The 15,226-nt window shown below is 39.1% G+C and overlaps 1 protein-coding gene across 8 annotated transcripts in view; it reads right to left on the reverse strand.

Annotated features, from left to right (window-relative positions):
* Window positions 1–15,226, reverse strand: part of NAA16 (N-alpha-acetyltransferase 16, NatA auxiliary subunit) — a 72,110-nt gene that overhangs the window by 50,257 nt on the left and 6,627 nt on the right. For 6 of the 8 annotated variants that reach the window (XM_088842783.1, XM_088842785.1, XM_088842782.1 and 3 more), the window contains exons 1-2: window positions 10,619–10,864; window positions 8,335–8,469 (exon numbers count right to left, since the gene is read on the reverse strand). In XM_088842783.1, the coding sequence (XP_088698909.1) occupies window positions 8,335–8,469; window positions 10,619–10,795 (312 nt within the window). In that variant the 5' untranslated portion in view covers window positions 10,796–10,864. The other 2 variants (XM_088842787.1, XM_088842781.1) reach the window with 2 other exon arrangements.

Raw genomic sequence — 15,226 nt, forward strand, 5'->3', positions numbered from 1 at the left:
GAATAATAAAATATCCATATGCAAAAAAATAATCTTAGATACATATTTCATACCATATACAAAAATTAACTCAAAATGGATCACTGACCTAAATGTGAGCACTAAAACTACACAAGAAATCTCAGAATAGCAAAAAAATCTTCATGACTATTTGTATAAGAAAAAAATTAGTAAACTGAATTTCAAAATTATAAACTTTTCCTCTTCCAAAGACATCATTAATAACATGAAAAAACAAATTACAGACTAGAAGAAAATATTTTCAAATGATATATCGGGTAAGGCGCTTGCATTGAGAATATAAAAGAAATTCTTACAACTCAGTTGTGAGATAAATAACCCAACTAAAAAATGGGCAAAGAGTTGAACAGACATCTTATCAAAGAAGAAATATAAATGACCAGTAATAATATGATAAAATGCTCAATATCATTAGCTTCTGGAAAAATGCAGACACAATCAAAACAAATATTACTACATACCCACTAGGAGACTATCATCAAAAATTGAACAGTAACAGGTATAAGAAATGCAAAAGAGCGAAATGGCTGTCTGAGGAGGCCTTACAAATAGCTGTGAAAAGAAGAGAGGCGAAAAGCAAAGGAGAAAAGGAAAGATACAAGCATCTAAATGCAGAGTTCCAAAGAATAGCAAGGAGAGATAAGAAAGCCTTCCTCAGTGATCAATGCAAAGAAATAGAGGAAAACAACAGAATAGGAAAAACAAGAGAGCTCTTCAAGAAAATTAGAGATTCCAAGGGAACATTTCATGCAAAGATGGGCTCGATAAAGGACAGAAATGGTATGGACCTAACAGAAGCAGAAGATATTAAAAAGAGGTGGCAGGAATACACAGAAGAACTGTACAAAAAAGATCTTCACGACCAAGATAGTCACGATAACGTGATCACTGACCTAGAGCCAGACATCTTGGAATGTGAAGTCAAGCGGGCCTTAGAAAGCATCACTACGAACAAAGCTAGTGGAGGTGATGGAATTCCAGTTGAGCTATTTCAAGTCTTGAAAGATGATGCTGTGAAAGTGCTGCACTCAATATGCCAGCAGATTTGGAAAACTCAGCAGTGGCCACAGGACTGGAAGAGGTCAGTCTTCATTCCAATCCCAAAGAAAGGCAATGCCAAAGAATGCTCAAACTACCGCACAATTGCACTCATCTCACACGCTAGTAAAGTCATGCTCAAAATTCTCCAAGCCAGGCTTCAGCAGTATATAAACCGTGAACTCCCAGATGTTCAAGCAGGTTTTAGAAAAGGCAGAGGCACCAGAGATCAAATTGCCAACATCCGCTGGATCATGGAGAAAGCAAGAGAGTTTCAGAAAAACATTTATTTCTGCTTTATTGACTATGCCAAAGCCTTTGACTGTGTCGATCACAATAAACTGTGGAACATTCTGAAAGAGATGGGAATCCCAGACCACCTGACCTGCCTCTTGAGAAACCTGTATGCAGGTCAGGAAGCAACTGTTAGAACTGGACATGGAACAACAGACTGGTTCCAAATAGGAAAAGGTGTACGTCAAGGTTGTATATTGTCACCTTGCTTATTTAACTTATATGCAGAGTACATCATGAGGAACGCTGGGCTGGAAGAAGCACAAGCTGGAATCAAGATTGCCGGGAGAAATATCAATAACCTCAGATATGCAGATGACACTACCCTTATGGCAGAAAGTGAAGAGGAACTCAAAAGCCTCTTGATGAAAGTGAAAGAGGAGAGTGAAAAAGTTGGCTTGAAGCTCAACATTCAGAAAACAAAGATCATGGCATCTGGTCCCATCACTTCATGGGAAATAGATGGAAAAACAGTGGAAACAGTGTCAGACTTCGTTTTTTTGGGCTCCAAAATCACTGCAGATGATGATTGCAGCCATGAAATTAAAAGACGCTTGCTCCTTGGAAGGAAAGTTATGACCAACCTTGATAGTATATTAAAAAGCAGAGACATTACTTTGCCAACCAAGGTCCGTCTAGTCAAGGCAATGGTTTTTCCCGTGGTCATGTATGGATGTGAGAGTTGGACTGTGAAGAAGGCTGATCGCCGAAGAATCGATGCTTTTGAACTGTGGTGTTGGAGAAGACTCTTGAGAGTCCCTTATACTGCAAGGAGATCCAACCAGTCCATTCTAGAGGAGATCAATCCTGGATGTTCATTGGAGGGACTGATGCTAAAGCTGAAACTGCAATACTTTGGCCACCTCATGCGACGAGTTGACTCACTGGAAAAGACTCTGATGCTGGGAAAGGTTGGGGGCGGGAGGAGAAGGGGACGACGGAGAATGAGATGGCTGGATGGCATCACCGACTCGATGGACATGAGTTTGAGTGAACTCCGGGAGTTGGTGATGGACAGGGAGGCCTGGCGTGCTGTGATTCATGGGGTCGCGGAGAGTCGGACACGACTGAGCGACTGAACTGAACTGAACTGAACTGAACAGGTATAACAATGGGTAGAAATTGGAATTCTCACACACCGCTAGTAGGAATGTAAAACCGTCCAGTCACTTAGGAAAACAACTGAACAGTTTATGAAAAAGATAAATATATACTTATCATATAACCAAGTAATTTCATTCCTAAGTATCTACCCAAAATAAATAAAAATGTATGTCCAGACACAAACTTATACACAAACGTTCACAGCTGCTTTATGCATCCGTCCGTCCGTCCCGTCGCTCAGTCGTGTCCGACTCTATGCAACCACGTGTACTGTAGCCTACCAGGCTTCTCCGTCCATGGGATTCTCCAGGCAAGAATACTGGAGTGGGTTACCCTTTCCTTCTCCAGGGGATCTTCCCGACCCAGGGATCGAACCCAGGTCTCCCTCATTGGAGGCAGACGCTTTAACCTCTGAGCCACCAGGCTAAAAGTAAGAACTACATATATGTCCATCAATTGTTGAATGGATAAACAAAGTGTGGTGTATCTCCAAAATGAAATAGTAGATAGCACTGAAAAGGAATTAACCACTAATACTACACACTCGAACACAGGTGAACCTCAAAAGTATTCTAAATAAAAGAATCTAAAGACAAAACACTACATTATGATTGTCTTTATTTGAAGTTTCCGAAAGAGGTGTAAGTATACTCCCCAATGTTTTAACATATGGAGAGCTCTGTTCTTCCATGTCTTCTCTGGACCAGACTCTGGACCACAAGGCAGGGACAGAAAGGTTAGTATAGAGGACAGTTACCATGAAAATAAACTGTGGAAAATTCTGAAAGAGATGGAAATAACAGACCACGTGACCTGCCTCTTGAGAAACCTGTATGCAAGTCAGGAAGCAACAGTCAGAACTGGACATGGAACAGACTGGTTCCAAATAGGAAAAGGAGTACGTCAAGGCTGTATATTGTCACCCTGCTTATTTAACTTATATGCAGAGTACATCATGAGGAACGCTGGGCTGGAAGAAGCACAAGCTGGAATCAAGATTGCCAGGAGAAATATCAATAACCTCAGATATGCAGATGACACCACCCTTATGGCAGAAAGTGAAGAGGAACTCAAAAGCCTCTTGATGAAAGAGGAGAGTGAAAAGGTTGGCTTGAAGCTCAACATTCAGAAAACGAAGATCATGGCATCTGGTCCCATCACTTCATGGGATAAGATGGGGAAACAGTGGAAACAGAGTCAGACTTTATTTTTTTGGGCTCCAAAATCACTGCGGATGCTGATTGCAGCCATGAAATTAAAAGACGCTTACTCCTTGGAAGGAAAGTTATGACCAACCTAGAGAGTGTATTAAAAAACAGAGACATTACTTTGCCAACAAAGGTCCGTCTAGTCAAGGCAATGGTTATTCCAGTGGTCATGTATGGATGTGAGAGTTGGACTGTGAAGAAAGCTGATCACCGAAGAATTGATGCTTTTGAACTGCGGTGCTGGAGAAGACTCTTGAGAGTCCCCTGGACTGCAAGGAGATCCAACCAGTCCATTCTAAAGGAGATCAGTCCTGGGTGTCCATTGGAAGGACTGATGCTAAAGCTGAAACTCCAATACTTTGGCCACCTCATGCGAAGAGTTGACTCACTGGAAAAGACTCTGATGCTGGGACGGATTGGGGGTGGGAGGAGAAGGGGACGACAGAGAATGAGATGGCTGGATGGCATCACTGACTCGATGGACATGACGGTGAGTGAACTCAGGGAGTTGGTGATGGACAGGGAGGCCTGGCATGCTGTGATTCATGGGGTCGCAAAGAGTCAGACACGACTGAGCAACTGAACTGAACTGAACCATGAAAACTCTGTAATGAGAATTACTGGATAAATGAGAAGAGAAAAAACATCCACCACTCTAGCAGGTAAAATTACTTTGGCTATCAAACCCATCATGTTTTGGGTAATGTGTCAAAAGAGAAAGTTTTCATTAAGAAAATACAGAGGATGATGTCAGGAGAAATGGCAAAGAACTCTAAAAATTCACTTGTCCATAAGAGAAAGGAAAGAACAGGTAAAAACTGTCAGAATCACACTGTTCAGAAGCCTGAAAATTAACCAAAGGCTTCCCTGATGCTCACACGGCAAAGACTCCACTTGCAACGCAGAAGACCCAGGTCAATCCCTGGGTCAGAAAGATCCCCCAGAGAAGGGAATGGCAACCCATTTCAGTATTCTTGCCTAAGAAATTCTATGGACAGAGAAGCTTTGTGGGGTACAGTCCATAGTGTTGCAAAGTTGGACACAACTGAATGACAAACACTTACAGCTATCTGGGGAGCAATTACTGAAGAAAAAAAACTAGATCTTAAGAAGACCAGTGAGTTTTATGTCATTTTAACTTGCCTTAGTCCTATCCCTGGTGGCTCAGACGGTAAAGCGTTGATGAGGGAGACCCGGGTTCAATCCCTGGTTCTGGAAGATCCCCTGGAGAAGGAAATGGCAACCCACTCCAGTATTCATGCCTGGAAAATCCCAAGGACGAAGGAACCTGGTAGGCTACAGTCCATGGGGTTGCAGAGAGTCAGACATGACTGAGTGACTTCACCCCCTTCACTAGTCTACCCAAAGCTCTCCAGCTACACAGTAGCCTTGAAAAATAAGCTTGTATTTCCATAGCAGCTTGATAGTCACCAGTGAGAAAAGAATGAAACTGGGACTCTTTCAAAGTTTCCTTCCCAAGAACTGTAATTAACTGACCTATCTCCTGGTTCACTGCAAGCCTCCAAATACAAGCCTAACTCATAGTGTGCCCAGAGCAAAAAAAGCCTCAGAGGAAAGGGGGAGAGCCTAAGTGCTCAACAAAACTGATCACAAGGGAACTTCCCTGGTGGTCCAGTGGTTAAGAACCCCTCTCCCAACACAGGGGACACAGGATTGACCCTTGGTCCAGGAGATTCCACAAGCCGCAGAGCAAACTAAGCCCGTCAACTGCGACTCCTGAGCCCACGTGCCCTAAAGCTCCATAAGAGAAGCCTACTGCAATGAGAATCCCACACACCGCAACTAGAGTCGCCTCCGATCGCCACAACTATAGAATGCCCGGGCACAGCAATGAAGACTCAGTGCAGCCAAAAAGAAAGAAAAAAGAAAAGCGATTAGAGACATGTGTTTTACCTTTATAGTGCCTGAAAGCTGGGTAACAGTCAGCACAGACAACAGACTACACAAAAGCCTTAAAGGAAAAGCTGGGAAATGTGACGTCCATAGGGGGCACTGAAGTCACACACATATAGAGCTATACACAGGTTCAAGAATTAACTGAGAAAGTCCTAAGCTCTCACCTCCTGCTGACCTTGAGACTGCACAAGTGAGACGTGAAACTTAAGGCAGAGTTGTAAACTGCCTTCAGTTCAGTCGCGTCCAACTCTTTGTGACCCCATGAACTGTAGCACGCCAGGCCTCCCTGTCCATCACCAAACCCGGAGTCCACCCAAACTCATGTCCATTGAGTCGGTGATGCCATCCAACCATCTCATCCTCTGTTGTCCCCTTCTCCTCCTGCCCTCAATCTTTCCCAGAATCAGGGTCTTTTCAAATGAGTCAGCTCTTCACATCAGGTAGCCAAAGTATTGGAGTTTCAGCTTCAGCATCAGTCCTTCCAATGAATATTCAGGACTGATTTCCTTCAGGATGGACTGGTTGGATCTCCTTGAAGTCCAGGGGACTCTCAAGAGTCTTCTCTCGAACACACAGTTCGAACACCATAGTTCGAAAGCATCAATTCTTCAGTGTTCAGCTTTCTTTATAGTCCAACTCTCATATCCATACACGACCACTGGAAAAACCGTAGCTTTGACTAGACAGACTTTTATTGGCAAAGTAATGTCTCTGCTTTTTAATATGCTATCTGCTGCTGCTGCTAAGTCACTTCAGTCGTGTCCGACTCTGTGTGACCCCAAAGACGGCAGCCCATCAGGCTCCCCCGTCCCTGGGATTCTCCAGGCAAGAACACTGGAGTGGGTTGCCATTTCCTTCTCCAAATGCTATCTAGGTTGGTCATAACTTTTCTTCCAAGGAGCAAGTGTCTTAATTTCATGGCTGCAGTCATATCTGCAGTGATTTTGGAGCCCCAAAAATAAAGTCTGTTACTGCTTTCACTGTTTCCCCATCTATTTGCCATGAAGTGATGGGTAAACTGCATGGCTGAGTGCTAAGGCATACACCAACACAGACAAATTTAACAATACTACAAATCGACAAGTCTTTAATGGGAATGACGAAGAAAGAAAGAAGGCTACTAAAATTGAGAATAAAAGGAAGACCATTACCACAAACTCTACAAAAATAAAAAGGATTATAAGGGACTGTTAGTTAGGCAAAGTGGTATACCAACAAATTAGATCACCTAGATGAAATGGACGGACTCTCAAAAAGCACAAGCTGCTGAAACTGACTGGAGAAGAAACAAAATCTGAACAGACCAATATCAAATAAAAAGTAAATCATAATTACCAATAATCTTTCCATAAAGGAAAGCCCAGGACCAGATGCCATCACAGGTGAGTATTATCAGATGTTCACCTAAGAACTAACACCATCCTGTACAAAACACTTCCCAACTTAGGCCTTGAGGCCAGACACAGACATCAAAAGAAGAGTACAGCTTAATATCTCCTATCCCAGTATCCCTCACTAATAAAGAAACATAAAAGAATAATGAGATACACTTTTTCACGTGCAAAAAACTGGAAAAACTATTAGTCCAGAAGACTAATAAAGCTAACAGTAAGTATGTCCAATAAGGACACAGGCAAATAATAACCATCAAACCTTGCGCAGTTCAGTTCAGTCGCTCAGTTGTGTCCAACTCTTTGTGAGCCCATGAATCACAGCACGCCAGGCCTCCCTGTCCAGCACCAACTCCGGGAGTTCACCCAAACTCATTGCTAGTAGGCATATAAATGAGTACAAGTACTTCAAATGGGAAAAACTGAAGACACAGATCTGCAACTCTGCAATTCCAGTTTTAGGTATAAAGAGGAACTCACAAATATGGCTAATGAAACAGCAGAAAAGAATATTCACCACAGCACTAATTTTTAATAGATATGGAACAGTATAGCTATGGAACACCAGACAGCAGTTTAAAATGGATAAACTAGCCCCATATGAATCAACACAGATGTACCTCTAGGAATGTTTGATTTTAAAAACTGAGTATCATTCTTGTAAAATTTCAAATATACAAAATATCAGTCTGCAACTTTCATGGACTTAATACATCAGGTAAACATGACTAGAAATGATCTATACCAATTTAACAATAGTGGCTACCTCTAGGGAGGGACATGTGAGGACTCTGGCTTTTCTGGAATATTTTAGTTCTTTAAAAAATAATTAAATCTGGAGCAATTATTGCAATATGCTAACATCTTTTTAATTTCTCTTGGGACACACACTATATTTTTGCATTTTTACTATTTTATATTTTTTTTCATTTTTCTTTTACTATGTACAGTAAAATGTATTAACATGTTTATATAAAATATAAAGCAATATATATTAAAGAAATTCCCACAGTCACAAAACTATTTTCAGTTTCATGTATTCTTTTATTAATTTGAATATTGTTGAAATTATAGCATAAAAATATTTTTATATTGGGAATTAATAGAAGTCCAGTGGTTTGGACTCTGCACTTCCACTGTAGAAGGCACAGGTTCAACCCCTGGTCAGGGAACTAAGACCCTGCACGATGCATGGCATGGCCAAAATAAAAGAATTCTACATTATAACTTTTTCCGATTATTTCAAAAAATTTTTAATTTTCCCAAAGACCTGAAAAACTAATTCATGCTTGAGGGGTGGAGGCAATACAGAAGTCAACTATTTTAGTTTGTAGAGGACAGGCATGTTAAAATGAACTTACCTGCCGAGTTTGTCTAAATTCTTCCAGCAGTTTTAGTGCCATATTGTAATCTTTCAGTAGATGGTATGCAATAGCATAGCCAATCCAGGAAGTACGTTGTGTTGGGCGCAATTGAAGAAGCTGATATCTTGTCTCCTTTAAAAAAAAACAAAAAAACTTTTAAATTCTTTTCACTTTAAGTTTCACTAAAATATAACTCATCACTTTTAAGACAACATAACTTTAATTCCTTTCTAATGAACTGAATGAACAAGTATCACTGAACTCCAGAATAAAACAAAAATACTGGGTTGGACAAAAAATTCACCTAGGATTTTCCCGAAGATAGTACACAAAACCTCGAATGAACTTCTTGGCCCACCCAATACTTTCTATGTTCCTCATCTAAACTTAAAAACTCTAGAATACTTCATAACGCTCACTGAAGAGCTGTCCTTGGAGTCAATGCTGTTGGGCTGCCTTATAAAATTACCTTTATATAACAAGAATGTCTTCCGGTAACTAAATACCTTAAAAGAGAGAATAAGATAGCTTTTAATGAAATCAGAGTTTTCTGCATATTAAATTATTATATAAAATTAAGACCTTCTTACATTGTTATAACAGGCCCACAGACAGGCTAGACAGAGCCAGAGAAAACACTCAAACATCTGACTGGGCTTTTCTAGCTGAAACACCACCGCTGCTACTCTTAAGACAGCTCAGTATCTATGACATTAGGAAGAAAACACCAGAAATTCCACCTGGCTGCCAAGAATCAAGACCAGCACAAAATCTTCAGACCAGCACAAAATCTAACCTCCCTACACAGCTCCAGCTTCCTCGTAGTTCACATATGTCTCCAGGTTTTAAACAAGTGTAACTGCCTAGAGGAACAGGGTCTCATGAAAAACCCTAGCTGCAATGAGTTTTAAAAAAGTGATGTTTAGCTTCTGTGACTGCCATTGGAATGTGTGCTGGCCATCTACACTATACACCATAAGGAGAACCATGATTAGAACTTTCTTTAAAAAAGGTATCTTTGACAAAACAATTGAGACAATATTCACGTCTAAGTGTCTGTTCCGTCTAGGAATAGGGCATTAAGCTCTTATCAATCTCACCCCTTATTTCCAGTTACTTCTCTGTCACCCCCTACTTCATTAAAGTCTGACTCAGTTTTCATCTCTCTGTCAAATCCTGCCATTATCCTGGGCAAATGCAATACTAACCATCCAATAACCCATCTTCTTGGAGCCAAGATTTCCTCCTCTTTAATGATCTCCACCCTGTTTCAGGGACCTACTCCCACCACCACACCCTAGACCTTACTGCCACCCAGAAATCATAAATTCAGGTCAGGTATCTCACTCTGGCTGCAGCTCCTATGCTATCAACACTCTCACTTGGGACCTTCCCACCTTGTTCCTAGATACCACCAGTACCTCCAGTTCCTTGAGTCCATCACTTCTAACCACCAGCTCTTTTATCTTTATTTCACAACCCCTCCTAGCAACCAGTCTCCTGCCAATATTGTTAATTTCTTTATTTCTAAAGATAAGTGATTTGAACTCTCACCAAACTTAGGCTGCTAAGTCCTAACCAAAAAAAAAAAAAAATCACACAACCTTGATGAATTAATTGGTACCATTATTAAGTTCAGCAGAACCCTTGAAATTTCTACAAAAGTCTAAGCATAGGGTAGAAGGACTTACACAGCAGTAGAAGGGCAAAAGGAAAAAAGTTAATGAAAGAAGACTTATCCAAAGAGAACTATTAAGTCTCAGTAGCCTCTTTCATATGAGAAGGGGGGAGAATTCCATCTTGAACATATTGAATTTAGGATACTAAGTGGGGTAAGCACCTGTAGATGCCCAGTAGAGTTGACAATAATGGTCTGGGACTACATTTATGGCAATCCTTCTCACAATATCTTGTTATTTTCTAACCCATAATAAAGCAAGCTAGTCAATCTCTACATTTAGATTTCTATTATAAAAGCTCTGTTTGCCAAATTTGTAAATATCAAGCCCACAAAGAATATGTTACAATATTAGCACATAGGAGATATTCTAGCTTTTATAATAAAAAGCATTAAATGAATAAACCAGTTACCCTTTTTGATCAATTTATGCAATTCTGCAACCATCACTGGAGAGGAGATCCCAAGTGACTCCCCCCTTCTACTATAGAATGCAATTAACGATCAAGTCTACGTGATGTTAAGTTTACCTCATTCTGAATTCACATGCTTTTAAGTTATAGCTACTGCAAAAACATGTACACTTAAGACTAAAATACTTACTCGATAACCTTCAAGGTCTCTCATTTGGATCTGCAACAGAGAGAGATCCCTCAAAATTTGCAGATTATCTTTATCTAACTTGAGGGCATTTCTGTAACATTTCATAACTTCATCATATCTCTTATCAGAACGCTGTAAGAGTCCATATACATGCCAACCTATTAAGGAAAGAGACATTCACAGATACTAGAATATACTATGCTACATATTTAACAGAAAGTTTACCATAACAAAATGGTATTTTGTTTGGGATTTACCTTAGAATGACCTGAGTAAGAGGGGGATAGTGAGGTGAAGGAGAAGGCAGTGGCAACCCACTCCAGTATTCTTGCCTGGAGAATCCCATGGACGGAGGAGCCTGGTGGGCTACAGTCCATGGAGTCACTAAGAGTCGGACACGACTGAACGACGTCACTTTCACTTTTCACTTTCATGCCTTGGAGAAGGAAATGGCAACCCACTCCAGCGTTCTTGCCTGGAGAATCCCAGGGACAGAGGAGCCTGTTGGGCTGCTGTCTATGGGGTCACACAGAGTCGGACACCACTGATGTGACTTAGCAGCAGCAGTGAGGTGAAAAAAGATGAAACCAGATCAGCCTTGATTGACAGTTGTTAAATTACTGAAGCCAGGTGATAGGCATATAGGGTGTCATTATTCTATTCTATTTTTGGACATGTCTGAAATTTTTCATAGAATTTTTTTAACTAACCTTAGAAATTACTGGTAGGAATTCTTCACATTCCCTACCCCCAGTCCCTCACTTTCCTACACCAGCATCTCAACATGCTCTTAATATCAAACACTGTATTAAAACAGAATATATACAAAAATTGTAATTATCTTTTAAAACAAGTATATATTCATTCAATCAACTACATAATATATTTTTAATTCACTAGTGATTAAAGACCACACAAAAAAAGTAAGTTTTTATTTAATATAAATTAAAGTCTTAGCATATCTTGGAGCTACAAAAACTATCATACTTACATGCCCTTTCTCTTCACTCTGGGGTAACCACTGGGATAAAGAAATAAGTATTTAGTATTCTGAGAGAACCCTAAGCTAAATAAGTAAAAAACACCATTAAGATTACTGATGTTCAATACTGGTCAAAAGTTAGATGATTTAAATGCAAAACATTAACATAAAAGGGCAATGAATAACTATACATACAAGCAAAACATAAATTAAAACAGTTTCAATGATCCATCCCTAAAGAATATTTTTGTTTTCTTACACACTGGGGTACTAGCCAAAGAAAAATATGGTAAGTACCCAGTGAAATAACAGCCAAGTCCTTGTGCAGCAGAAACCAAGCTGAAGATCAATATGATAGTTATACTAAATAAAATATATCTTACAAATTCCTTCTGAATGTTCTTCTAAGATTTCTAAAGGAAAGTTTAAGGAACTTTTAAGGAACACAAAGTTTACTATACAGGTAAGTCATTCGGAATGGGGAAAGTATCACTCTGTTTATGGATGTATATGAAAAAAACAATGGGTTTTAAGTCACATATAATTATCAAAGTTGGCTTCCCAAGTGGCGCAGCATTAAAGATCCGCCTGCTAATTTAGGAGACGCAGGAGATGTGGGTTTGATCCCTGGCTCGGGAAGATCCTCTGGAGAAGAAAATGGCAACCCACTCCAGTATCCTTGCCTGGAAAATCCCCATGGGCAGAGGAGCCTGGCGGGCTACAGTCCACGGGGTCCCAAAGAGTCGGACACGACTGAGTGAGAGAGCACACACACACACACAATTATCAGAATTACTTTTCTCTTACACTAAGTACAACTGCAGCAAATACACAGTGCATAGGGATTCTTTTTAAAATCTTCCAATACACAAAAAACAAACGGTAGGGAACAGATGAAACTAATATTAAAAATGTTGATAATACTGAAGCTGGACTATAGGTACATAGACTTCATTAAACTCACTCTTTCTTACAGCTTTAAATTTTTCCACAGAAGTTTTTTAATTTGAGTTAGAAAAACTAGTAAACAGAAAACAATAAATGAAATTACAACTTCTCAACTACTACAAAAGGATACAGACATGACTCTTCACATTGTTACGAAGTCCTTTACAAACAAATTCATATGCTGCTTCTTTTTTTCCTAAACAGTTCAATGTTAATCCTTTCATAGCCAAAGTCTCTGAAAAACATTTTCAACCTGTATTTACCCATGAAAGATTCAAATTATTCTCTTAGCAATACTGTAATATATGAGATCTATCAATGCGTACAATAGTCATCCTTTAAATCCTATAGTTAGAAGAACTTCTCTCCAAATAAAAAAAGTAAAAATATATTTACGTATCTGTTTAAAGTTTAGCCTTATCCTTTTCTGAAATTCCTTATGCTGGAACTGAGTTGGTAAAAAGCTTTCTGCCTTTCTGAACACTCTATCAAGGAAGTTAAGATTATTCTGCTGAAAAAAGGTAACACAGCAGGGTCCTGAGTCCTGCTGAGTTAAATCTACTACAGCTGACCTCACCTTTCACCCGAGGTCAACTCTACTAAGAATCTAACAATCTGATTTATACTCCACAAAATCATTCAATCTACCTTAAAGTGATGTACACGATTTAAAAGTCACCCTACTCAATACTGGACCAGACTTCATTTTTGGTTATAAGTTTATTCCAATAAAGTCCACTTAGGCTAATTAACATGAGTTTGCACTTGAAAAGCACAAAACGGGACTGTGCGAGTGGTAACTAACCCAAGAATATGTTTAAGGTAGTTAATGGAAGATTATATAGAATGAAATAATTCTCTCAATAATCCACAAGACCGAATTACAAAAGAAAAATGGTTTTCAAGCTGATCTCTACTGATTATGGTTTTCAGAATATGGTGATCCAACAATTCAGGCTCCTATGATCAAACATCTTATTTTACCTGTTTTTACATAATAAACTTCCCCAGAAGCTCCCATTTGGATAAAGGCTTGAAGAATCCCATGGACAGAGGAGCCTGGCGGGCTCCAGTCCACAGGCTCACAAAGAGTCAGACACAACTGAGCGACTAACACTACTCTATTGCTAAACAGCTTGAAAATAAGCTTTAATTTCTAAAATGCTATGAAACAAAAGACTTCTCTCCACTTCCTTCAAAGAATGCTTTAAGCATTATTAGAAACTGAGTAAGGCCAGGCTATTTTTCTAAAAAAGATGGTCTCGAGAATTACTCAAGTCTCATATTCAGAGACCCAGTTGGCTTTCCTCTGCTATAGGACAATAACTTACATGTCTAACCTGATTCATCCTTTTACCAAGCACTGGTCACTAGTGGAAAAGGACTAGACAAGAAAATACAGACTTAACTGACATCAGTGCTAGAAGAACCAAGATAATCCAAATGTAAACCAGTAGTATCCTATTTACATATGAAGATCAGCAGATATACTAACAATACATCTACCAGAAAACAAAATGCATTTGATTGTATCTTCATTCTACTTCAGTGTTCAAATATTGTCCTAATTTTATACATAAGAAATCAAAGGGTAAGTCCTACTCAAAGCAACAAATGAAATCAGGTCTACAAAAGTAGAGGTATATATGCCACTTATTTACCAACAGATCAACTATTTCTCATCTATTAATAAAAGTAAAGTCTATGAATATATCTAAACATAATATTGAAGGAAATAATCTAGAATAATAATGATATGAGGCATAATTTAAAAAGTTAAACATGCATGGACTCTAAGAGAGCTACAGGGCCATGGAAAGTGGGAAATATTCTTCTTTCACGTTAGAAATCCTTTCCATCTGATTGTGGAATTAGATTTTCTCAAAGGAATCTCACAGGTGATACCTCCATGTTCAGCAAATTTCGGATTTGAAAGAATCATCTTGCAAAATTTGAGGCCATTTTTGTATTGCTTCTGTTCAAAACATTTCTGAAAAAGAAAAGAAAAATTATTATACAAAATAAATACACATGGAAATAACTTTTCATTGCAATATACAAATTCTAAATTCAAGATTCAAAGTTAGGTTTAAAACATATGTGATGGAAAAGTTTTATACCAACTTATATCACTTATAACATGAAGTGTACCTCTGTTACTTACTGCTATCTGAGTATTTTCACTTTTACAGAAAATAAAGAAAAAGCTGGGACTTCCCTGGTGGTCCAGAGGCTAAGACTCCCAAAGCAGGAGCCCAGGTTCAACTGCTGGTCAGGGAACTAGAGCCCACATGCTGCAACTGAGAATGTGCATGCTGCAACTAAAACCTAGTGCAGCCAAATAAATGCTTGAAAACAAAGATACTTTTTTTAAAAATCCCTTACTGTCAATCAATACACTGCTATAGCTTTCTTTTATTCAAAATCCAAAAGCAAAAACATATGTGATCACAAAGAAAAACACTAGAAACAGCATTAAAAGCCTTTGCTACTTCAAAAATGGAACCAAAGCATATACACAAAAAAATACTGCTATTTATTGAGCAACTAAAATGCCTCTTGATGAAAGTGAAAGAGGAGAGTGAAAATGTTGGCTTTAAGCTCAACATTCAGAAAACTAAGATCATGGCATCTGGTCCCAACACTTCATGGGAAATAGATGGGGAAACAGTGGAAAC

The sequence above is a fragment of the Moschus berezovskii genome, chromosome 13 (assembly GCF_049115385.1).
Source record: "Moschus berezovskii isolate FMDL1 chromosome 13, NW_MosBer_1.0, whole genome shotgun sequence".
Lineage (NCBI taxonomy): Eukaryota > Metazoa > Chordata > Mammalia > Artiodactyla > Moschidae > Moschus > Moschus berezovskii.